The sequence below is a fragment of the Sarcophilus harrisii genome, chromosome 5 (genome assembly GCF_902635505.1).
Source record: "Sarcophilus harrisii chromosome 5, mSarHar1.11, whole genome shotgun sequence".
Lineage (NCBI taxonomy): Eukaryota > Metazoa > Chordata > Mammalia > Dasyuromorphia > Dasyuridae > Sarcophilus > Sarcophilus harrisii.
In genome coordinates this window covers 253,222,844-253,247,646 of record NC_045430.1, presented here as the reverse complement: position 1 = coordinate 253,247,646, position 24,803 = coordinate 253,222,844, and the positions used below count along the sequence as shown (strand labels likewise).

At 34.2% G+C, this 24,803-nt stretch overlaps 1 protein-coding gene and 1 long non-coding RNA gene across 4 annotated transcripts in view; one reads left to right on the top strand and one right to left on the bottom strand.

Annotated features, from left to right (window-relative positions):
• The window catches only part of ANKRD28 (ankyrin repeat domain 28), a 153,816-nt gene that overhangs the window by 73,281 nt on the left and 55,732 nt on the right, over positions 1-24,803 (top strand). For all 3 annotated transcript variants that reach the window (XM_031940271.1, XM_012551351.3, XM_031940272.1), the window contains exons 4-6: positions 14,662-14,732; positions 16,953-17,153; positions 18,028-18,115. In XM_031940271.1, coding sequence (XP_031796131.1) covers positions 14,662-14,732; positions 16,953-17,153; positions 18,028-18,115 — 360 coding nt within the window. The remainder of the gene's footprint in view (positions 1-14,661; positions 14,733-16,952; positions 17,154-18,027; positions 18,116-24,803) is intronic.
• LOC116419563 lies at positions 11,973-13,298 on the bottom strand. The gene is made up of 2 exons (XR_004229819.1): positions 12,737-13,298; positions 11,973-12,095 (listed from the first exon to the last, which is right to left on the bottom strand). It is a non-coding gene; the product is annotated as an uncharacterized LOC116419563 (long non-coding RNA).

Genomic DNA, 24,803 nt, shown 5'->3' with positions numbered 1-24,803 from the left:
TGGGGAGATTGAGATAATAAATGGACATCTCGCATATGATAGAGGTAACTACCCTATCAGTTACCCTATAGAGGTAACTGAAGACAAACTATTTTGCATAGACCCATTATGGAGAAGTGTTTAGGAGATATGGACAGTGTTGTATATGTTATAAAGGATAAGAACATAGGGTTGCCATATGCATTCTTGGAGGAAATCACAAATATGTAGAAGTAGAAAATACCTAGAAACTCACATAAATGAAAAACTTTTTTTTAAAGTGTCAGTAACCCTCATTGTTAGATGAGATGAATATCCCTTTTTTTCATATTTGAAAGCCAAGGCTTAGAGAGGTTCATATTTACCCAAGAGCATCCAACTAGTGAATATTTGGGCAACAATTCATATTCAAGGTTTGTTACCACTGTTAGAGATGGGAATAGGAGTGGGACTTTTGCATAAGAAATTACAAAGAAAGTGATCTCTTTTCTGTGCATATCAGGATCTTCTCGGCTATTAATGATCTTAGAGAGTTGCTTAAAAGTACCAAAAGGTCTCAGAATCACAGATGTTCCTTTTGCCAATCCCCAATCATGAACTAGTAGACATATTGGACTGATTGTGTTTTTTGAATTTCTAGTTCTTTGTGTTAAAACAAAAAGCCCATAATAATAATTCATGCATAGTATATTATTGTTGCAAAGCATTATATTCACAATAACTGTGAAGCCGACTACAAAAAATACTGTTAAGCACTCTCTCCTTTTGGATGTTTTCTCTTCTTTGGACTTTCCTGACTGTCTCCTGCTAACCTCGGAACCAGTGTTCTTTGCTGGATCATTATCCAGATCATGATCCCTATGGTATATGTCAGTGTTTCCACAGGGCTCTTTCTTAGCCTCCCCCTTTCACTTTCTTGGGGACCTCTTTAGTTCCCATAGGTTTAATTATCATCTCTATGCTTAGGACTCCCAGAGATACATATCTAGCTCCAGTTTCTTCCCTTGCTTCACATAACCAATTGCCTATTGGACATTTTAATCTGCATATCCCAGCATTGGCTCAATTCTCAGTACATCCAAAATTAAATTCATTACCTTTCCCTTCAAACTTCCCCTTCTTTCCTACTTCTAGTATAGGTATCACAATTCTTTCAGTCTTTCAGTTTTGTAATTTTAGTTACTCAGGGCCTTGGTCTCCCTCATTTACACAAATTTTAAATGTGTAAATTTTACAATTTACACATTGCTACATTTTGCTAATTTTTTCCCCTCTGTGGCATTTCTTGTAGTCAACCTTTTTCTTTATTCTGGTAGCTTCAGTTTTGGTTCCCCTCACCTAGGTTGTCATTGCAGGTGAGTAGCCTCAGTTCCAACTTCATCTGCTCTACTGCTACTCAAATGATTTTCCTTACGACTAGATCTTTTTACTTCCTAATATTTCTGGAGTCAGACAAACTCATTTATATTTTGTCTTTATCTTTTCAGCCTCATTTTCCATCATATGAGAACATACTTTATCCCATTATATTTTATACTATTTTGTGTATTGACAAGCTATGCAGAATTTTTTTTCTTTTGTGTTAAGAAATATTGTTTGTAATATGGAAGGACCTTGGAGAGGAATACTAAGAACAATTATAAAATGAAAATGTCAGTAAAAACTTTTTTTAAAAAAATCATTTTGAGCCCATAGTTTAGGTGGAAGAGATATTATAAATGATAGCATACTCTGTATACTGTTGTTTGTCAATCACATGCTGATTTCATAGGGCCCTAAGGAGAACCTTATCTGATGTATAATCACTCAGATTATTGGACTAAATATCCACATCAAAAAAATTCTGTAGATGAAATGTATCTTTTTTTTCATAGCTTTTTATTTACGAGTTATATGCATGGGTAATTTTACAGCATTGACAATTGCCAAACCTTTTGTTCCAATTTTTCCCTCCTTCCCCTCATCCCTAACAGTCCTAACAGCCCCCCATGTCCTAACAGTTATTTTGCTGTACAAAAAGAACCAGAGTTTGAAATAGTGTACTATTAGCCTGTGAAGGAAATCAAAAATGCAGGCAGACAAAAGTATAGGGATTGGGAATTCTATGTAATGGTTCATAGTTATCTCCCGGAGTTCTTTCACTGGGTGTAGCTGGTTCAATTGAAATGTATCTTTTTTTCCCCAAACTACAGCATAGTTAAATGAGCAAATCACAGAACTGGTCTAGCAGTACCTGTATCTTGGACATGTTTGTGGATAGTGCTTTGGGCCCTGTGTTGAACAGGGAGAAGCTGACTATACTGAATTTTGGAAGATTGTGCAGTGATTTTAACAATACCAGCTTCTTCCCTGAAACAAAGGCCCATGTTTTTAAAATGAGTATAATTCCAATTACAAGATACTTTCAAGCACTAAATCTGTGATCCAGTGATGTTATAGGATCACAGATTTAGTGCTTGAAAGTACCTTGTAAACTCATTTTCAAAGGGAGTTAAAATTGAGGGGAGATAATCCTCTTTGTGTAGTCTATTTTTGTATCTTTCAAATGTACCACTATCCTTCCAGTCATTCTAATTAAACATGATATCATTCTTGATCATTCCTCACTCTCATCCTACGTAGCCATTTGATTGCTAAATAGTATCACAGTATCGCCATCATTTCTCTCTTATTCCTCTCCTTCTTACCCATCACACACATACTACTATAATTCAGTCCTCCTTTATCTCTTACATAGACTTTAACGTTCTAATTAGCATCCTTGCCTAGAAGAACTCAATGATTCTCCATTTCCAATCCTTCCTCCATATATCTTCCAAAGTGATATTCCTTAATTTTAGGTCTGATCATAGAGAAGACTATTATCTTTCTATTATCGCTAGTATTTATTCAAATTCCTCCTTTTTTGGTAATTTAAAGACCTTTACAGCTTTCCTTCACCTTATCTTTGCACCCCTCCATGTATCCTGTGATCTATTCAAAATAGTATCCTTAGTATTCCTCATTCATAATGCTTGGTGTGCCTAGCCTTTGTATTGACTGTTCTGAATGTTTGGATGCATCCCTACCTCCCTTCTATCTCATAGAGTTACAATTAAAAGATCACCCTTCCACATCAAGCCCCTTTTCTTCCTTCTCTACCTGCTGTCTTGTTCCCAGTATTCCTTGTATCAACCTATATACTGTAATGCTTATTTTACTGTAATGCTTATTTTGAAAACACAAATTTCTTCTGACAAGATTGACATATTGGGGAGCAATTTGAGCATAACCTAAATTTCTTGTTTGCTTATGTCCTGGAGTTGGAGTTGCCCTCTCCCTCATAGCCATTGACTCTGCAAGCCTGGAGCAATGGGAACAAGCTCAATAGATGCTTGAGGTTTTAGATCATTATTTAGTGTAGCATTTATGTTTTTCTTAATGTTTTACAGGTAAAACACAATGCTACCATTTTTGTTAGGTTGTTTTTTTCCCCCCAAGTATCATTGATGAATTTTTGTTCCCCATAAGCCCTTCAATTTTATTACATAAAATTTTGCATTGCAAAATGGAATACCTGTTTCATTGGGGCAACTGGGTGGTACAGTAGTTGAAGTTTTCCTGAATTTAAATCTGGCCTCAGCATATTAGCTGTGTCACTCTAGGTAAGTCACTTAACTCTGTTTTTCTTGCTTTCCTCATCTGGAACTAGAGAAGAAAATGACAAACTCCAAAAAAATTCTCTCCACTCCAGTATCTTTCCCAAGAAAACCCCAAATGAGGTCATGAAGGGTTGGATACAACTGAAAAATGATTGAACAACAAGATATTGCATTAAACCATAACTCACTCTCTCTGACTTATACACTTGACTCTTTTGGATGGTAAGTTTCAGGCTCTTTGAAAGCAATGATCTTTTCACTTTTCTTTGTGTATCTGGCATAATATCTGGCATTTGGTAGATGCTTATAAATACTTGATTGATTAGATTTATTTTACCTTATATTTGGTTCAGAGGTTGTGGCCCATATGTTAGTGGTGATGTGGGTGGTTATGTAATGGTATGACATGTGAAGAATGAAGTCTGACTCTCAAGGATGTTCCTGAAGAAAAACCTATTTTTAGTTAAATTCAGCCAGCATTCTGGAATAAGAACTCAGTATTTGACAAAAATTGCTGGGAAAACTGGAAATTAGTATGGCAGAAACTAGGCATACCAAGATAAAGTTGAAATGGTTTCATTATTTAGCTATAAAGGGTGATACTATAAGCAAATTAGGAGAACAAAGGATAGTCTTCTCAGATCTGTGGAAAAAGAAGGAATTTATAGCCAAAGAAGAGCATGATGTAAATGCAAAGTGGATAATTTGATTATATTAAATTTAAAAAAAAAGCAATGCAGCTAAGATTAGAAGGGAAACAAAACTGGGGGAAAAATTTATATTCAGTGTTTCTAATAAAGGCCTCATTTCTAAGATTTGTAGAGAATACAAACCACTCCCCAGTTGATAAATAGTCAAAGGGTAGGAACAGAGAATTATCAGATGAGGAAATTTAAAAACCATTTCTAGTCATATTTAAAAATATCCCAAATCATATTGATTAGAGAAATGCAAATTAGGACAACTCTGAAGTAACATTTCTCAGATTGGGTAAGATAATGAATTTTGGAAAGGATGTGGGAAAACTGGGACATTAATACATTGTTGGTGGAATTGTGAACTGATCCAACCATTCTGGAGAGCACTTTGAAACTATGCCCTGTTCCCAATGCTCAAAATCAAACATTTTTGCAGCAGTCCTTTTTCAAGTAGAAAGGAATTTGTGTGGAAGTTTAGCAGAATTGTACATGTTTAACCTATATTGAATTACTTGCTGTCTAGGAGAGGGAAAGGGAGAGGGGGGGAGGGCGGAGAGAGAGAGAGAAATTTGGAACAGAAAGTTTTGCGAGGGTAAATGTGCTTTGCTTGTATTTTTGAAAAATAAAAAGGTATTGTTGTTGTTAAAAAGTTAATTCAGTCAGTATTAAGTACCTCTTACAGGCATATTAGACAAAGACTAAAGGAAAACAGTCTTCTCTGCTGAAGGCCCTTACATTTCATTGAGTGATGAATATGTGCACGCTTAAGTAAACACAAAAATACACCAAGTGATGTTGGCAGGGCAGAGGACCTGACAAGCAGCTGAGCTGGGAAATACCTCCTGTAGGAGATTGGATGTATGTAATAGACCAGTCTAATAAACAGTTATCTTTAAGGAAGGTGTGATTATCTAGATAGCTAGAGCAACTGTAGTGTGATAAGAAAATATCTGTTTTGTGGCCTACATTAATAATGGTGAAAAAAGCCAGGTTTCAATACAGGTGCAACATTTTCCCCTGTGAGCTTTAAGCTAAGGAGAAACTGAAAGACTAGATATGTAGATTCAAGTCTTATTCTCTCCACCTCTTTTTTCCCCCTCTCTTTGACACTGAAAATAAGATATAGAGGAAAATAAGGAATTATCTTAACGTTTCTGGCCAGAAGCAGACTCCACGCCTCAGGAAGAGGGAGACAGTACAGAAGCGAGAGCTTTATACTTATTAGCTTGACACAGCCCCTCCCTTCGGAGTGGTCCCTTCCCTTCCTGGTTACAGTCTTCCTGAAATGCCACTATGTGTTTTCCCCTAAGTATATATAAACATGTTTCCCTCCCTCATTCATCTCATGTTCAAAAATGACAGAAAACTCCTACAGGGTGTGTCCTTTCATATTCAGTTAACCTGTTAAGCAGGTGCAATAGTGATTTGGTCAAGTCAGGTCATTGACCTCAACTATTTTGATCTGGATTGGCTATTATCTGTAGTTTGTGCTTTTCTCAAAACCAGAAGACTCTGATTGGCTGAATCTCCCTGTGCCTTCCTAGCTCCTCAATTCCTTGTTTGCTCAAGGTTCCTATTGATCACTTAATTATTCTGTAGAATCTTCCTTAACCTCTTACATTCTGAAATCCCACACTACCTCGAAGCTTGCCCCACTCTGTGGAAATGCAACTTTTCATTATTTCTCACACTTTTAACTCCCCTACCCACACCTAGCCTGATAACATGACCTAAGGCTGTTGGCCTCACTGCTTTTGGTAATGGGGCTTTAGAGAAGGGAAAGGCTAGAATTTGGCTCATGGCCCAATTTATCAGGGTGCTGGCTATATTTCCTGTGCTCTGGGAGGGACTGAAAACAATTTTATAGTTCTGGAAGATACTATTGTTGCTATTAAATTGAGATCCGTTATTTCACTAGTATAGAAAGCTTCTCTTGAGGAAACTAGCTCTTCCAATTGTGTGGAAAAGGTGAAGAACTTACAGATCAGTGACTGTTAGCTAAATTAGTTGAAGCCATAAGGCCTCAGTTTCAGCTTCTCTGGAGTGTGATTTTACATACAGCCTACATTCCATTGTCCAAAGAAGGGATTTAAAAAAAGTGCCAAAGAAGCTATACCATCACCTTATCTACTGCATTCCACTGACCAAATAGGGAAATAGAGACTTGTGTAACCAATCACAACATATAGAGGGTGGGATTTGGGTGGTTCTTTGTCTGAAATATATAAAAACTGTGAGCACTCTCAAGGGAGTGGCCCTCCTGTGAGCATCTTTACTGTCCTTTTGGCGCAGGATGGTCCACGTCTCGAGATTCTAATAAATTTTCTGAACTTGGAGCGACTCCTGAATAGTCAATTTGGGTTGGTGTCTTCATCCAGAACACAGTATAGATCTGTCTCCCATTTATTCTGTCTTTACTTTATATTAAGTAGTTATTTGCTTCTTGTCTTCCCTATTGGAGTGTAAATTCTTGGAGGGTATTGTTTTTCTTCATATCCCTTGGACTCAGCATAATACTGGCACCAGATATGTCCTTGATAAATGCTTATTAACTGACTGCAACTTATAGCCATATTTGTCCTGGAACACCTAAAAAAGTTTAAGGACTTGCCTAGTATCTTAGCCAGTATTTGTTTCAGGCAGAACTTGAAACAAGCTTATGTGACTTATATAGGCTATCCACTGTTATTATTCAGAAATGAAAAGAGAAAAAGCTTTATCTTTCCTCATTAACATTAGATCAGTGATTCTTATTTATAATTTAAACAATAGTCCAAGAATTTCACATTCTTTAATGATGCCTTAAACAGTACATAAGTGCCCAGTTATTTCACAAATATATTTTTCTTTTATGACAAAAAGCATGTGTGTATTTGTCATATTATATGACTCAAAGTCATCATGATCATATGGATAATGATTTGGGTGTTTGTGCAGCTATTACACCAGACTTTGCTTCTGACTAAGGACATTGTGTTCTTGTAGTTTCTCAATTTGTTACCCTTTTGTTTTCTAAACTACCACAAGGGCTCAATATTTAAATTTGAGCCATTTCCCAGTGAATGCTCAGGTGTATTTGCATACAGTTGATTTTCATACATTTCAGTAGAGTAACTCCCTTGTTCCATTCTGTTATTTTGTAATCATACTTCATCTGTATAATCATATGACCAAGCTCTTCTGTGCATTTGCATTTTTGTGGTGCAAATATCAATTATTATCAGTCTTGATCTCTAGTCATGTACATTACACACTATCTTGAAACCATCATGGACTCAGTATAAATGTTCTGCAGAAACAAACTTTTTAGATTCTTTTTCATTGCAGTTTTCTGCAATCTGTTTTTAAATTTAAACTGATTCTCCAATTGTGATACTTTGGCAGATATACAAATGAAATTGTTGATAGTATAGCTTAACCACCAGTTTCTGAGAATGTATAACTGGTGTGGAAGTGGTAGAGGAAAAAGAAAGTCATGGAGATTTTTGTCTGACAGAAGTTAGTTTATATGTAAGCATTATTGTGGATTTTTAAAAAATGAAACCGTTAATAGAAAAGTAAATATTTCATATTGTAACTAGCTATTCATTCTGGCTAAATCATCTGGCTAAATGTCTAAAAAATTTGAATTTCTCTCAGTGTAGAACTAGATTTAAAATTGTATGCTACAGGCAGTTAAATGGTACAGTGGTTAGAGCACCAGCCCTGAAGTCAGGAGGACCTGAATTCAAATTTGGCCTCAGACACTTAACACTTAACCCCAATTGCCTCACCAAAAACAAACAAAAAACCTCTATGGTATCGAGTCACATATTACAATCCTTTGTTTAAATAAAGTTTAACACTGAAATTTAGTTTGCATGTGATTATTATGTAAACATTTTCAAAGTTATAATATATTAAGTGCAGATAATTATAAGCATATGAAGTCTTACTGGCTTATTTTTTTAAATTATTATAGAATGTTCAACATAAAATACTAATAATTATCTTACAACTTTATATTTAGTCTTAATAATTATAACCAGAATAAAAATTTGGAGCTTATGGGGCAAAAGTTATAACTATTATGAGTAGTATATTAAATTCCCCAGGGGATCCATAATATGTTTTCTTTTTGTTATTATTGAAAAGGGTTTGAAGGATAAAACCACTAGGAATCACTTATGTAGATAAAGTTAACATGATATATATTAAGTGATTTCTATATGTAAAATAAAAGTGATAGAGCAAAATAAAGTTTGCAGGTTTGATCTTGGGACAAGAAATGTACACATATTTTGTTCAAAAATCAAGTTGATGTATAATACACAGGACACAGTGTTAAATAACAAAAGAACTCACTTTTGACTGTGGGAAATTAAGGAAATCTCTGCAAGAGTAGGTCTTTCATCATGTTTTCAGTGAGAGGACTTTATTTTAAAAGCCACAAAGTATCTTTCCATATGTAGAAGGGCAAGGAAGTAAGGGAGTTTGGTTTGGCTAGAACTTGGAATTTGTAAGGGGTGAAAAGGGAAGTCAGAGCCAGATTATGGAGGTCATTCCATATCTGGCTATAAGGAATTTGAAATTCATTCTCATTATATCTAATGATTATGTCTGTGGTTTTTCCCTGGATTTTCTGTTTTATGCTAGAAGGTTTTGTTTCTCAAATTGTTGTCAATATCAATTAACTTTTTCATTTGAGATAGTAAAAACCTTTTGTATTTCCTTCTCATTATTTTGATATAAGTGGCCTGCTAAGTGCCATGCTCCATTGAAGAAAAGGAAAAAAAAACTGGTGTCAACAAAAATTTAACTGATTTTCATGAAGTTTTTAAAAAGTAGAATATTTTAGTGGGTAACCCAAACTAAAGTGGATGATGCTGATTTGACTAAATTATTTTGTTTTTATTGTCACAGAGCCTCTTTGTCTGCACTTTTTGAAAACATCATTGCAGACCCATTTCAGCATGCAAAGATGCAGATTATAAAATGTTTCTGTGGAAGATGAAATTTGGAATTCAGATAAAAATAAGTTAAAAAATTCTTTCATAAAAAAGTTTCATAAAAAGTTTGTTATTATTCAGCTTTCTATTGAATTGTCTGCCTGGTATTAAGATTTCATTTCTTCACTCTTCATTTTTAAAAGAACTATTGAGATAATTATTGCAGATAATTATGAGTCCAGCTATCCTTTGGATTTTAGGAATCAATGTCAACATAAAGCACTATTCTGGCTGCCTCCACTTTGGAGTTATAACTTTGGGGGCATCTCTAATAGATTGATGTCTCCATTTTTTCCCCTATCATTTGTTAGTAGGATGTGAAAATTTTTCAAGAAATTCTTAATGTAGTTTGAGGAAAAGTTTGTATTTTGTGAATTTTGGGGTTAAATAATTGTGCTTCCTTGGTAGTGTGAATAGTTCCTACACTGATTTTATATTGTCTGGTTTGTCCTTAAAGGATAAAAAAGAAATATGACCCATCAGGAGGTTTCTTGATTTGACTGAAAACATGTTCAGTATTGAAAGTGAATCCACGAACTGGTGCATCCACATGAATTCTAAACTTAAACAGATGCCGTGGAAAAGATCACTTTTGCTGAAAGAAGGGAAGTTAAAGATGTTAGATTAGATTAGATTAGAAAGTATCGCCAAATTTAGAACAGTGCAGATATCCTTTATGCGCCTTTGTAGGCAGAAAGTCACCAGAAGAAAATGAGATATGCAAAGGTACTGTGGCTGAAGCTGTGAATTGTTCCAGTCAAGGGTGGGGCAGTGATGGGGTCACTAGAACTGAGAATCCCTAATGGGAGGCAAAGGAAGCAGACTAGAGAAAATGAATAGAATAAGTACAAAAGCCACTTGAAAAGACATGCTAATGAAAAGACATGGTCATGCTAATTGCACATTGCTATTGAGAACTTTATAGCATTTCTCAGTGGGGTATTACATTAAGTACAGAATCCTGTCTAGTCTTCATAGCTATCCAAATTTTGTTTTCCACTGCCTTATTACAGTGAATCATATTACAGATACCATTTAATGACAATTATAAATGGAAACAAGTAGACTTTGGTATAATGTCATAGGGATGGTGAATTAGCTGGGGAAGGTTTTATGAAGAAGTGAGTACCTTTTTTTTCTAGTGAGTTTCTTTTTAAACTGAATGAAATAGCAGAAAAGAAAAAACGACCAAAGTGGTAAGTGTGAAAGTGTAGCGAGAAGAAAGTGAATCCATCCCATTATTAAAGGAACCTTTACCCTTCTTTGTGATATCACAACCACCAGATTCTTTTCCTTTTCTGGAATCTTGTTTTATGTATGATGTATCTTTGCACTTGGTTACATAGCTATAGTCTTCCTAAGGTTACTGTAACAAACATACCTTTGAAGTAAACACTATTAATTTACATTACCAATTACAACATTGCTCCAAAGGAACTAATTGCCCCAAGATGTTACAGTTAGTAACACTGTTTAAAAACAAAAACCGTGACAAATTTTGTATATGTATATTTTTTAAACGTTTAGCAACATTATAATTGGATTTCCAAAAACAGAGCTGGGTAGGCAAGAATAGAAGAGCAAGAAAATCAATCAAGAATACTCTTGCGTGCTGTGTACCAGGCACTATGATAGCTTCTGAGATGAATATACCTAATCTAATGGGGGAGACAAACAAAATATATATATAGGATAAATTGGGAGTGGGTCCAGAGGCAAGGCAATATCATTCACAAGCATAGCATAGCAGGTGGATTTCAGCTAGACTTTGACAAAAAGCCAGGCAGTGATGAGGATGGGGAGAGTTGTAGGCTTGAGCAATGTCCAGTCAGGCAGTGTGTGAGAAACTGCCTCAAAGCCTGAAATGATATCTATTTGTAGAAATCTTTCACTTCTATGTTGAAGGTAATGAGTATATGGACAGAGTAAATAAAAATTAAATAATTTGAATAATTACATACAGGGTAGTTTGAGAGAGAGAGAGAGAGAGCACTACCTATTGGGGGGATCAGAAAAGGCATTATTTAAAAGGTCATTCTTGAACTGTATCTTGAAGGAAAAGGACTCTGAGGCGGAGGAGTAGAAGTTTGAAGTGAATTTGTGTCTGTGCAGGAAAGTCCCTTCATCTTTGTATTAATCTTACCTCCCAGCCAAGGGAATAAACTTTTTTTTTAAATTCTGAATTTTATCAATACTAAAAACCAAAATATTTCCATATATAAAATAAAATGAAGCAGCTAAATTGGCAGAGTGGATAGAGTGCTGGGCATGAAGTCAGGAGTACTCGTCTTCCTGAGTTTAAATCTAGCCTCAGACACTAGATATGTGACCTGAGCAAGTCACTTAATCCTGTTTGCCTCAGTTTACTCATCTGTAAAATTAACTAGAGAAGGAAATGTTGAGCCACTTCATTACCTTTGTCAAGAAAACCCTAAAGGAGTCATGATGACTAAAAATGAAATGAAAGAATAACACTAAAGAATGGCAAAGCATTATATGTGAAATTTATTTTGTATGGCTCACTTTTTTTTTAGTACAATTCAACATGTTACTTTCAAAGCTAATTATTTGTCTTTTCCCCTCTCAATTACTCGTGGTATGATTATGGGATTGTTTAACATTGTAGATTGAATAGTCTAAACCTGAAAGCATTTTTGAGTGAGCTCTTGCCTTTACACATGACAGATAATATTGGTGGCATTGTAGACAATCAATGGACTTCTGTTAGGTTGTATTTTTGGAAAAGTTTCATAGAACACAAGATTTTAGGTTAGAAAGTCTAGCACAACCTATTCTTTTTTTTTTTTTTTTTTTTTTCTTTAATTCTAATAGCCATTACTTTCATGATATATACATTGTAATTCTAAACAATTAATATTTCCAAACCTTTGTTCAAATTTCACCTTAAATTGCCACGCCTCCCTAAAGTGGAGGATGACAGTAGATGTTAAATATATTAAAATATATAGATCATATCAAGTATACTGACTAAAACCTATATTTTGCTGTACAAAGTTCGACTCTTAATTATTGTACAATTAACTGATGAAGGAAATCAAAATGGTGGCATCATTAGGATTGAATTCAATAAAGGTTTTAGTCATCCCTAAGTTCTTTCGGATAGATCTAGTCAATTTGCCCATTAGAAATGATTTTTGATCTTGTTGCTAGATTGCTCTTGATCCATCAGAACAGTCATCATCTAAAGTATTGTTGAAGTCATATATGATCTCCTGGTCCTGTATTTCATAGCATGTTTAAATTGTAATTAATATCTAGGCCTTTGAAATCATCCTGTTGGTATTTCTTGACATTAATATTCCATAATTTTCATATACCAATTTATTCAGCCATCTCAAACTGATGGACATCCATTCTGTTTCAAGTTTCTAGCAACACAAATTTAGGCTTGCAAAGCATTACAGACAACCTATTCTTTTCATAAATGAGTAAATTGAAAGGAGAAATAATTGCATTAAGGTCAAACACTAGGAATCAGCTATTAAGATCTGAACTTCCAATTCAATATTGCCTTTCCACAATATGTACAAATCAAATTACTTTATCCTTTAGAGACAAGAGCTATAATAGGAATTGTCTTTGTGAAACATAAACAAAGCCACCAAGACCATCGTCTTCCAAAAAATATGTATGATTCACTTGCATGTCATAAAATACAGCTTCTAATGGTTTGTGTAAATTAGTAAAAGTATATGTAAATCAATTAAGCAAGGTGAATACAAGATACAATCTCAATCAAGAGTCATGTATTCTTTTGTGCTTTTGTGCTTATTTAGTGTATGGGGCAAGATGTTAATCTAGACTTTTTTTTTTTTTTTTTGCCAAACTGTTTTTCTAACAGTTCTTTTCAAAAAGTGAATTCTCCTTTTTATTACTAATGATAGCATATTTAGCTCCAATATCTGTCTCCAAAGTCTGTATAAATAAATACAAATTATCTTAAGGTTGATAGGATGAATGGCAATACCAGATATATACAGAACCATGCTGAAGTTGATGTTAATATTTAAAATGTTGATAGATTACTTTAGAAATTATCTCAAAAGAATGGGGTGGAGAGAAGAAATGTCATGGACAGTATAAACCCCAAAAACTAATAGACTAGAAGACTGCTTTTTCATCTTTGTAAACTCTTCATAGGATGATCTACATGTATGTTGAGGTAACAGGAAAACTTCTGCAATGATTCTCTACAGCAGATTGTAACTATACAATCTCATAATTGATGTTGGGGGTGGGGCGTTGCACCAGATACTACAAAATCTTGCTGTTGGTATTTGTTTATGAAAAACAGAATGCCCCTACTAATGCTTTCCTTCCAAAAGGAATTATTCCTGCAGATGTTACAACATAAGATTCCTTTGGAAATGCAATAAAAAAAAATTAAGCTGAATTGTTCAGTGTCTTGAAGCATCAAGTGAGGCATAAAATAAGGAAATCTATGTTCCCTTAAGATGTATGCCACTGTTGCAAAGTCTAAACAAAAGGGGAAAGCATTCTAGTATCTGAGATTTTTTTTGCCTTTTTTTGTGTCATGAACCCTTCAGCAGTCTGGTGGAGCCTATTGACCACTTTTAGAATCATATTTTTAATTGCATAAAATAAAATGTGTTGAATTATAACGGAAGCCATTTATACTAAAAATTGTTATCAAAATGTTTTAGAAAAAGAAAAATCCAAAAAGGTCAACCTAAGTACCTATATAGGAAAAGCTAAAATCAATGAAAAATTCCTGTTTGGATTTTGCTATACAGCTGGAAGGGTACTTTTTGAGTTAGTACACAAGTAACTCTTTGGAAAGAGGAAATGGTGAATAATATGAACTAAAGTAGGTGGAATATGCCAAATTTTGGAGGGTCTTAAATGCCAAATAAAAGGGCATTATCCAACGGTCATTTTAGTGATCAGATCCATGAATGAATATTAGTCTGATGACAGTATGAGTGATAGTGTAGAATAAGGAGGAAATGTGGAATATGAAGTGAGAAAACCTGTCAGGAATTATAATTTCAGTAGTTCAAGTTGGTAATAGTCAGAATGAAGGAAATAATTGTTTGCCAGAAGTATTGAGAAAGGAATTGATGAGATCTGAACACGTGCTTTCTAGTAATCATTTGGCTAGTTATAGAAAAATATATTACTAAGTGCATGATACTTTAAGTGTATTTATCTAAGTTCTAAAATAATTTCACCTTGTAACTATAAATTTGTTCTTAATTCTTAACTTGATCATAATGTTTGAAACACAATCTGTTAATACTTTTGGTATAATGATTTTAAAGAAATAATAATTTTTAATTTAAAAAATTAACTTTTTTTTTTTTCTTGTTGCAGGAGCTAGAGTTAATGCCAAAGATAGCAAATGGTTGACTCCTTTACACAGAGCAGTTGCATCTTGTAGCGAGGTATGAAATGTTTTATAATTGCATAATTTTTGAAGAAATAGTTACCTTGTGGCTATACTATCGCTAGCAAAGGGCACCATAAAAACTTACTTTTCTCCACAAATGGGAAAATTTGAGTCTCTAGCATCCAGTGTAGGCAAAAGTACATCCAGATATCCTTCCCTCAACTCCTGTTATAAACAACTCATTTGATAAAGATCATTTCTCTTCTAAGGTATCTTTTATTCACAACCCTCTAGGAAACTCTCAAGCTCTGAGGCTTACTTTTGACTTATGAGACCATGTTGCTTCTGTACTATTGCTTATTATGTGTTTGGATATTCACTAATATAATTAAGTCATGATACTGAGAAAGTACCTGTAAAAATATTACAGTTACAAGAAATTTTAGTAACAAGAAGAGGTGAATTGTAACTTTCTTGTTCAAAGTACTTCAGTGATTCTTTTCCTTACTATGTCATGACTTTTCACAAATTAATTCATATTAAGTTGTGGAAAAAGCATCAAAAACCTTACACTATTACTCTGACCAATATATTATAACTTATAACATCTCAGACCTTAGCATTCTCATTGAAAAACTAGAGGTGGTTATTTAATGAATAGGTTCTAGGTCACAACAATTATGCATTCAGAGTATGATGTAGTAAAAATGTATCATAGGTTTAATGTGTGTAAGATGGTTTGTTAGTTTTAATGTGTGTAAGATGCTTTGTTAAGCATCAGGAGGCAAAAATGAAAAAACACTCCTTTCTCTTACATTTTGATTGTGAGAGTGGGGTATGCAGGAAAAAACCACACCAAAAAACATAAAACTATGAGATGGAAAATCTCTAGAATAAAATAGGTGACTTTGAGGTACAAGAGAAGCTTCATGGAGGAGTGAAGCACCTGGATAAAGGGGAAAGGAAACATTTCAGTTGTCAAGCTAAAGATGGATATGTGTTGCAGGCATCCCAAGATCATCATTGTAAGACTGAATATCTGTTAAGCCTATTGCAAATAGGACATGCAAATGAATAAAGAGTAAATGAAGGCCAAAACAGTATGTGAAAGAAAGTTTTCTCCCCCTCCTCTCCCTCTCTCCTATGTCTTTTTTCCCTCTTCTTTCCATTCTTTTCTCTTTCCTCTCTCTTCTCTCTTCATGTCTTTTCTTCTCCTCTTTCCTCTCTCTCTTCCCCATTCTCTTTCTTTAAACCTTGCCCAATGGATATCTCTTCCCCCATGTTCCTTAAGTATCTCTTACTCAACACTTTTAAAACTTAGTCTAAAAATATACTTGGTCCACTTTAGTTTTCTTCTGTGTAAAAAATGGAGATGATAGTTTTCTTCTGTGTAAAAAATGGAGATGATAATGGCATCTACCTCATGGGTTGTTGTGAACCTCAAATGAGATCATTGTTGTTAAGTGCTTGGCGCAGTGTGTTGCATACAATGGGTCCTGAATAAATGCTTATTCCACTCCTGCTTTCCTCTGAAGCTGACAGAAGACTTTCTCAAGTATGAGTCTGATCATCTGCCACTTCTACATAAGAAGCTAGTCCTCTCCAGTACCACATAGTTTTCTTCGTCTTATCGGACGACTCCTGCTGTGCCACTGGTAGCCAAATGTGATATTTATGTTTCCTTCTTGATCCCAACCTTGAAATATCTTCCTTTCCAAAGCTGAGTACAGTTTTATTAGAATTCTCTCCTTTGTCAAATTATTTTATAAATTAATTTATATGTGAATATGTTGAATCCATCAAAAGAATACATAAATTCAATAAGGGCAGCAATTTTTTTTTCCACTGTATCTTTAGCAACTAAATGCTTGTTGAATTGAATTTTAAGGAATAAAGGGAGGTAATATTAAGAAAATCAAACTTGTAGTTGAGAAATAGGTAAGAAAAACATCATTTGCTAAAGAAATTTTTACTTTTTTATTCCTATAAACAAGAAGTAACAATAAGAATTACTTTGTTTTGGGGAAGTTTCAGAGAGAAAGCTTAAGTTACTTGAATGGTTAAGTCATAGTTTTACATGATTGATCTGTCTCTACTACATCCTTAAGAGAACCTTCAATTTTTCGGGATTTGTTAAAGTTTATTAATAGTGATTTTTGTGATTATAATTCCAAATACCATTATCATTTAATCTTAATTTTCTCAGTGGATATTTGCATATTTTTAGAACTATTCTATCCTTTTCCACTAATTTTTATTTACACATATTTTTCAGGAAGCTGTCCAGGTATTGTTGAAGCATTCAGCAGATGTTAATGCTCGTGATAAAAATTGGCAAACTCCTTTACACATAGCTGCTGCAAACAAAGCTGTCCAATGTGCTGAAGCTTTGGTGCCCCTCCTAAGCAACGTAAATGTGTCTGATAGAGCTGGCAGGACAGCTTTACATCATGCAGCATTCAGTGGACATGTTGAGGTATGCAATCATTTAATAATTATTTAGTGTTTTCTAAGTTTGAATTTGAATTTCATTTTTCTTCATAGCCATAACAAAACTATCATTCCAATGGACATTTGTTTCTTAATTGTTATTATTTTAGAAGTTTTATCTTTTATCCCACAATTATAGTCAGTTAACAAATACAACTTTCAGTAACTAAATGCCAGGCTGTTATGTTGTATTTCTTTGGTTTATTTTTCCTACTATTTATCACAAGATGACAAAATTTTTTAGTTTGTAGAAAATTTAAGTAAAAATTATCAAGTCCAAGGTTACAAATTAAAAGCATTATTGAATCCATAATATTTGGGAATAATATAATGGAATAATTTTGAAATTTATAATTGTTTGTGTAGCTTAACGTAAAGCAAAGCACTGAAAATGCTTAGATGGACTTTGGGGTAGCTTGGTGGCATAATAGAGAAAGCAAAGTTCTGGGCCTGGAGTTGGGAGGATCTGACTTCAAATCCAGCCTCAAGCATTTATTAGCTGTGTTAACCTGGGCAAGTGACTTCATTTCTGTTTTACTCAGTTTCCTTACCTGTAAAATTGGGTATAACAACAGTATCTACCTACCCAGGGTGGTTATAAGGATTAAATGAGATGACTGTAAAGTGCTTAACACACAGTGCCTGGCACATTGTTGACTCTTAATAAATGCTTCTTTAGCTTACTTCCTTTAGGCATTTTACGTTTTCTTATTGAATGGGTACAAGTAGTCCAATTACTTTCTTGTGGACTCAGTAGATTTTTTTTTTTCTTACATTAAAAAAAAAAATCATGGACTCCCCAAAAAGTTGAGAACATCTCAATTTTATGCATTAATGTGAAGTTTTATTGTTTATCCCAGATGGTCAACCTGCTGCTATCCAGGGGTGCCAATATTAATGCATTTGACAAGAAAGACAGACGAGCTATTCATTGGGCAGCATATATGGGTATGTATCTATTTCATTTTTGAATTATGTTTTGTAAATTCTTGTGATTGAATGACTGAATTATTCTTGTAGAAGTTAAGGAAAAAATGAAAGAACAAAATATAGAGAATAGTTACATACAGATTACACATACCATTATTTTAAGGCTGTGTCCAGTGCTATTTGAATCTACTGATATGAAATGTTGAATATGTAGTATATATAATTCTCCCCATCATCTTGTTTTGAGATCAAGGCTCAATAATTGCTAATCCACAGATTTTATAGTCAGTCCTCAGATTTTGTGGGGATATCTTCTTAGAAAATGGCGTGAAACAATTGTTACTGTATTGAACCTAAGGGTTTAGGTTTTCAGTGACCACCAAAAATTAATCTTTTGCTAGAGGTTGCTGAAAATAGACTTTTCTGCATACATATATTTTTATAACAAAAACATTTATTCTGATAATTGTCGTTTTTCTAGGATAGTAGCCATGAAATAACCTATAAAATGCATAGCATTTTATAATAATTTTGGTAATATGCAAAACATTTTTTCTCACTAGCAATTCTCTAAATTTGTGACCTTTTATGCTACTTATCTCAATTTTAAAAACCATTTTCAGACAGTATTCACTTTTCATAACACAAGATCTACACTCTCACAAATAAAAATAAAATTCTTTTAACCTAAATGTTACCTTCCATTGGATCAGATGTCAAATGAATGTTTGAAATGAAGTTACTAAGAAAGTCACAGGAATGCTTGTCCCATGAATGTTGAAGATTAATTGTACATGAATTTTTAGCCCTTTAAATAATCAGTTATTACATGCCTCCTATGGGCAGGCTACTGTACTAAGGCATTTCATATCTGTACTTCCTAGATGAATAATGTATCATAAATATATAATTCATTCTAAGTCATATTTTTTATCTTACAAATTTATAATTATTTTTCTAAGCTGCAAAGTGACTTCAGAACTCACAAGAAATGTGATGAAAGACTAGCCTTTATTTGTTGGTCTCCTAGGTCACCAATAACTCTAATGATAATAAATAGTACAATAGCAACTTTTATATAGACTTAAAGGGTTACAAAGTGATGATATTTGACTCTCACAATAGCCTAGTGAAGTAGGAACTGTTATTCCTTATTTTATAGATAAGAAAAGTTAAGGATGACTTGGAACACAGTTAGGTAACAACTAAAGCAAGATTCCAAGTCTTACTGTCCTGTTGATCCTACCCTTGAAGCGCATTACCTTTGCTCCCTTCCTTCTGCTGCTGCCACCTGGTGTAAGCCCTCAGTCCCTTACACCTGGCCTCATAGAGTAATTTCTGATTGGCTGCATTGCTCTTCAGTCACCCCCAAGTGGCACTGTCCTTGTTATGCCCCCTCCTCAATAACATGCCTCTCAGATCAAACATAAAGTGCTCTCACTTTGGAAGTGCTTCATAACTTGGCCCCTTCTGCTTTTCTGGTCTTCTTGCATCTGACTTTCTTCACCATAAATCAGCAATCCTACGACTGACTTCTTTGTTCTTCATCACACAAGACACTCCCATTTCTGGACACTTTCCTTGGCTATCTCTCATATCTGTAATGCTCTCCTTCCTGATGTATAGTAGCTCCTGGCTTCCCTGGACTCTTTCAAGTCTCAGCTATAATACCATTTTCTGCAAGAAACCTTTCTTGACACTCCTAAATGGTAGGACAAACTGAAGAAAATTAACACATATCTTGTTTTGTATTATAGCTGTTATTGTCTCCCCCATTAAAATAGGAATTATTTTAGAGCAGAGGCTCTCTTTTTGTCTTTTTCTGTATTTCAGGTGCTTAACACAATGCTTAGCTTTGTGGGTGCTTACAAGTAAATGCTTATTGACCTGACTTCCTGATACCAAATCCACTGCACTTGACTTGAATAATTATTGCTTATTTTACTAATTAAATCCTTAATTCAACACTTGGGATCAGGAGATTGGTTTCTTTATAGTAACTTACTATAAAGTAGCTGAGGTGTATATGGTGAACTTAAAAGTGTATTGTGTGAATTTATTTATTGGGGAGAAGTGCACAAAGAATACCACTTCTCTCCTGGGGGAAGTGAGTATATGTGTGCACATTTCTGTTATGTATGTGATATATGTATGTCTATATATAGATGGTGATCCCAAATAAATGATAATGAGGAAGTGCTTTCATTATTCTATTACAGTGTAAATTAAATTAATCATAATATGCAAAACCTTTCCTGCTTCAAGACTTGATTTGGAGCTTTTGACAGAAAGGGAAGATAGAAAAGAACAATAAGCTACCTCCATTGTTCTTGTCCAGAATAAGAGTTTATGTAGCTCTGGGCCCCTGGTTTGGGGTTTTTTGGTAGGTGTGGTTGTTTCATGCTCTCTGAGATATGCTTTCCAATTATTCTGTTAATGCACATTGAGTAAAAAAACTCATAGCTCTCTTCCTCCTTTCATTTGCAAAGCAGTGAGCTAGATTAAAAATGACACAAAGTTTGTACAGGAGGAGGGGACAGAATGTGACTTCTCTGATTATGCATTCTTTGAATAATGGCAGCCCATTTGGTAAATTATACTTCTGTTTTACAAATCCAATCTTACTACAGGCTCTCCTTAACTCTTGACCATATTCTTTCATAATATATTTATTTTATGCAATTCTACCTACCACCAAGCTATTCTGTTACAATCAGTTCTTGTTCAGATCTGTATAGTGACTACTTTGTTTTCGATATGTCAAGCCTAGGCCATCAACTGGTAACTGTGGCACTGTTCTGTTTTCTTCTCTCTTCTCCACTGTTCATCAGGAATCTTTTACAGTGTTTCCTCACATATTGCAAATTATGTTTTGAAATGTTTTAAGGAAAATTTCTGGAAGTGTTTTCCTTCAAATAAGATGCCTGCCATAATACCGGGTCTAAATAACCCAGGAAATACTTGTTGGCATGATTTCTTCCTTAGATAAAAACATTTTTTAAATATTCTGTCTTAGTAAAACCCCATCAAACATAAACATTTCAACATATATAGGGGGCAAAAAAGCAGCATACATAAGGTTGGGGCAGCTAGGTGGTAACTGGACCTGAAAACAGAAAGACTCATCTTTCTGAGAAAGGCTTTTTGAGAAAGGCTCAAATCCAGCCTCAGAAGCTTACTAGCTATGTGAACCTAGGTAAGTCACTTGGCCCTGTTTGTTTGTTCCTCATCTGTAAAATGAATTATGAAGGAGATAGCAAACTGCTTCAGTGTCTTTGCCAAGAAAACAACCAATTAAGGTCACAAAGAGATATGACTTACTTGCGATAAGAATGAATTTCAGTTATGTGTACTGTTTGAATTTTCTCTTTGTATATATATTTTTGATAGAATTCAAATTTTGCTTGGTAGTTCTAATAAACCTTGATTGTCCTGAATATCTTCTACTCTTTTATTCATTGCTTTGACACTCCTAATAAAACTCCTTGAATTCATGGCAGTACTTTGTTCCTTGTGCCTCCAGCTGCCACAGTTTTTTAAAGTTATTGAAACAGCTATTTTTAAAATGCTTTTTGTTTTGTTTCTGTTATTTAAATACATAAATTCAGTGTTGGTGGGGATTTGTCCGTTGTTTTTTTTTTTTTTAACTAATACATTTTGTTTTTACATCACAATCATTTCTACATACATCCCTTTCCTGCCCTCTCAGTGGGTTCTTTTGTAACAAAATCTACGGTCATATCAGTTGTGGCTGATTATATACACTATGCCTTGGTCTCAATTTCCTTCCCTCTTTTCCCTTTCCCCTCCCTCTCCAATCATCCATCCTTGCAACCAAAAAAAAAAAAAAAGGAAAGAAAGAATTTTCTCAGTTCTTTCCATGCAAGACTTGTGCTGACAAGTTTAGTTCCATTTCTATATTTTATTTATTACATATATTGTTTTCTGCTTGATTCGGTTTTGTATCTCCTCAATTCTTATAACTTTTTTCCCTTTCAAATTCATTGCATTTATCTTTTCTTTTTTCTGGGGCAGCTGGTGGCACAGTAGAGTTATAGGCCTAGAATCTGGAAGACTTGAATTCATAATAGCTTGGGACACTTGCTATAGGTCCCCAGGCAAGTCACTTAACCTCTGTCTGCCTCAATTTCTTCATCTCTAAAATGGGGATGAGTAGCACCTATGTTCCAAGATAACAATATTCACTGCCGTAGTAGGTGCCATTAAAATGTTACTTATCAATATTATTATTATTTTAGTGTATTATTATTCTGTTATAACTATATACCGCAGTCTTTTAAAATATTTCCCATGTGATTGGGCATTACTTAACTTCCAGGTTTCTACTCTTATCAAAAGTGTTATTAGAATGTAAGTGCAGAAGTTTTTTCACCTTTGTCTTTACCTTCCCATTGCCTAACATAGAAACTGGTATTTAGGTTCCCAATAAATGCCCATTGTTTATTATTTATGGGATCTTTTTTCTATCTTGGGCAAAGTGAAAAAACATCTCTTATTCTCATCACTCTTATCACCAATGTTTGAGCCAATTCATTTTCATTGACGGTATAGTAGTGGATGCCTTTTCCATTGCCTTTGTAAGTAGTCATCTTTGCCACTTTGCTATATACATGGATTAGATGAAATGTTAGAGTTGGGTGATGATTATTAATGATTTTGAGTAGTCTTTCATATTAATAACTGGCAATTTTCCTTTTGAAAAATATTCATCTTTTATGTTTCTCTTCTAGGGAATGACTTGATTTTACATGTGCATTCATTCCCTGTGTATATTTTATATCTCAGACATATTTGTTGGAAAGATTATTTTCTACTAATCAATAGCTTCCCTTATAATCCTAGCTATGTAGATTTTGTTTTTGTAAAATTTTTTCAGTTTTATGTCTTATGTCTTTATGTCTTCTATGTTTTCATTGATCTTTAAATGGCAATAGGTTTAGTTAAGTATCCATCTGAAACATTGTAATATGTTGTCTGGTGACACTTATAAAAAGAACAGAAAAATTAAATACGCTATTCAGTGTGAAGAAATATAATACATATTCTAGAATGAAGCACCTCAAATTTACAACAACCCTGACTATGCCTTCTATCTATCTGCAGAGGTTTTTAATTTTTAAAAAAATTATATTTTGTTATTTTTCAATCAACAAAAACCTTCCCTCTCATTTTTCCTCCCTATCACTCCCTTTTACTGTCATCCCCCTACCTCCCAAACACACTTGAGACATAAAGAAAAACAAATCTCTTTATTTTATTTGATAGGTCTTCTCGGGTTTTTCTGAAGTTTTCTCCATCACTCTATCACTTCTTAAAATACAATATTATTCCATCATATTTATATACTATAACTTTTTCAGCCATTCCCCAATTTTTGGCAGCCCCTTTGACCAATTCAGGTGAGAGTGAAGTTGAAGTGTCAGTTTCTCCACCCTCCTCTCAACTCTCAACCCTATCAGACTGTGTTTATTAAGACTTCTGGTTGCTCACTCATTATGCAAGATAATTTTCCCTAATCTTTCTTTTCATTCTCCTTCTGTATGTTCTTCTTCCCTTCTCTCCATTCTTCTCTTAAGTTCAAGACACCAAGTAATGCAACAGAATCACTCCCAGGCCTTGCCTAATTATACTGCCTCTGTGGCCCAGGATGATAAGATTTAGAATAGACACATGTATTTGAAAGGAAGCAGTTTATCCTTTTTTAGTTCTTTATCATGTTCATAATAATGTTTTATCTTTTTTATGCTACCTCTCTTGTGTTTGAACTTAAGAATTTCTACACACTTTGGATCTTTTCATCAGGAATTCTGTGAAGTACTGTTTCATCAAAGGTTCATTTTCCCTCTATAGCATTGTACTCAGTTTTGCTGGGTAAGTTGTTTACTAAGCTCTCCTCACTACTTTATGGTGGTGTCTAACTATGACTATAACTAACTATGGTTCTTCATTTACAGGGAGTGTGGTACTTAGGAAAGGTTTTCTTCATCTTATGCCAAGTATTAATTCCTTTCCAGTTTTTTACCCCATAGTTCTCATTTCTTTGCCAGTTTTCTCTTCGTTTATTTATTTCATATTTCATTTATTAAAACATTTTAACTTTTTTTTTTAAACTTCATCTTTTTCAGGTATTTTCATTTTGACAAATTTTTTGTTTTCTCTTCTGCATTTGTTTATTATGGTGAGGCTTTTTTGTTTGTTTGTTTGCTCATTCCTGCAACCTACTTCTTATGTCAAGTTGAGGCGTGGCATAAAGATTGGTTTTGTTATTCCAGGATTTCAGGGACAGGCTAAGGGACCCAATAGCTTTCTGTGTTCCTTGAATAATCTGATTCAGGACAAAAGTTTTATTACTTTCCTTCAGGTGTAATCTCTGCAAATACCTGACCTGGAATTTTAGCAACAAAATATTTGTTACTATACTCATATCAGTTAATAGTGACAGAATTATAAGATCCCTGAATCTCTTTTGGCCTCTCCAGATTTCAGATGGGGCTAGAAGCTGAATCTGAGACCTTGCTCAGCTTCCAGAATGTGGACTACCCTGCTGCTGCTTGCTTCTGAACTTCATTTTTATTGATACTACCCAGAACCTTCCTATCTGGAAACTGTACTTTATCTCCTTTCCCTTCCCCATTTTCATGTCCTATTCTCAGTCTGCCATGAATCTGTGACCTATAACTGTTGA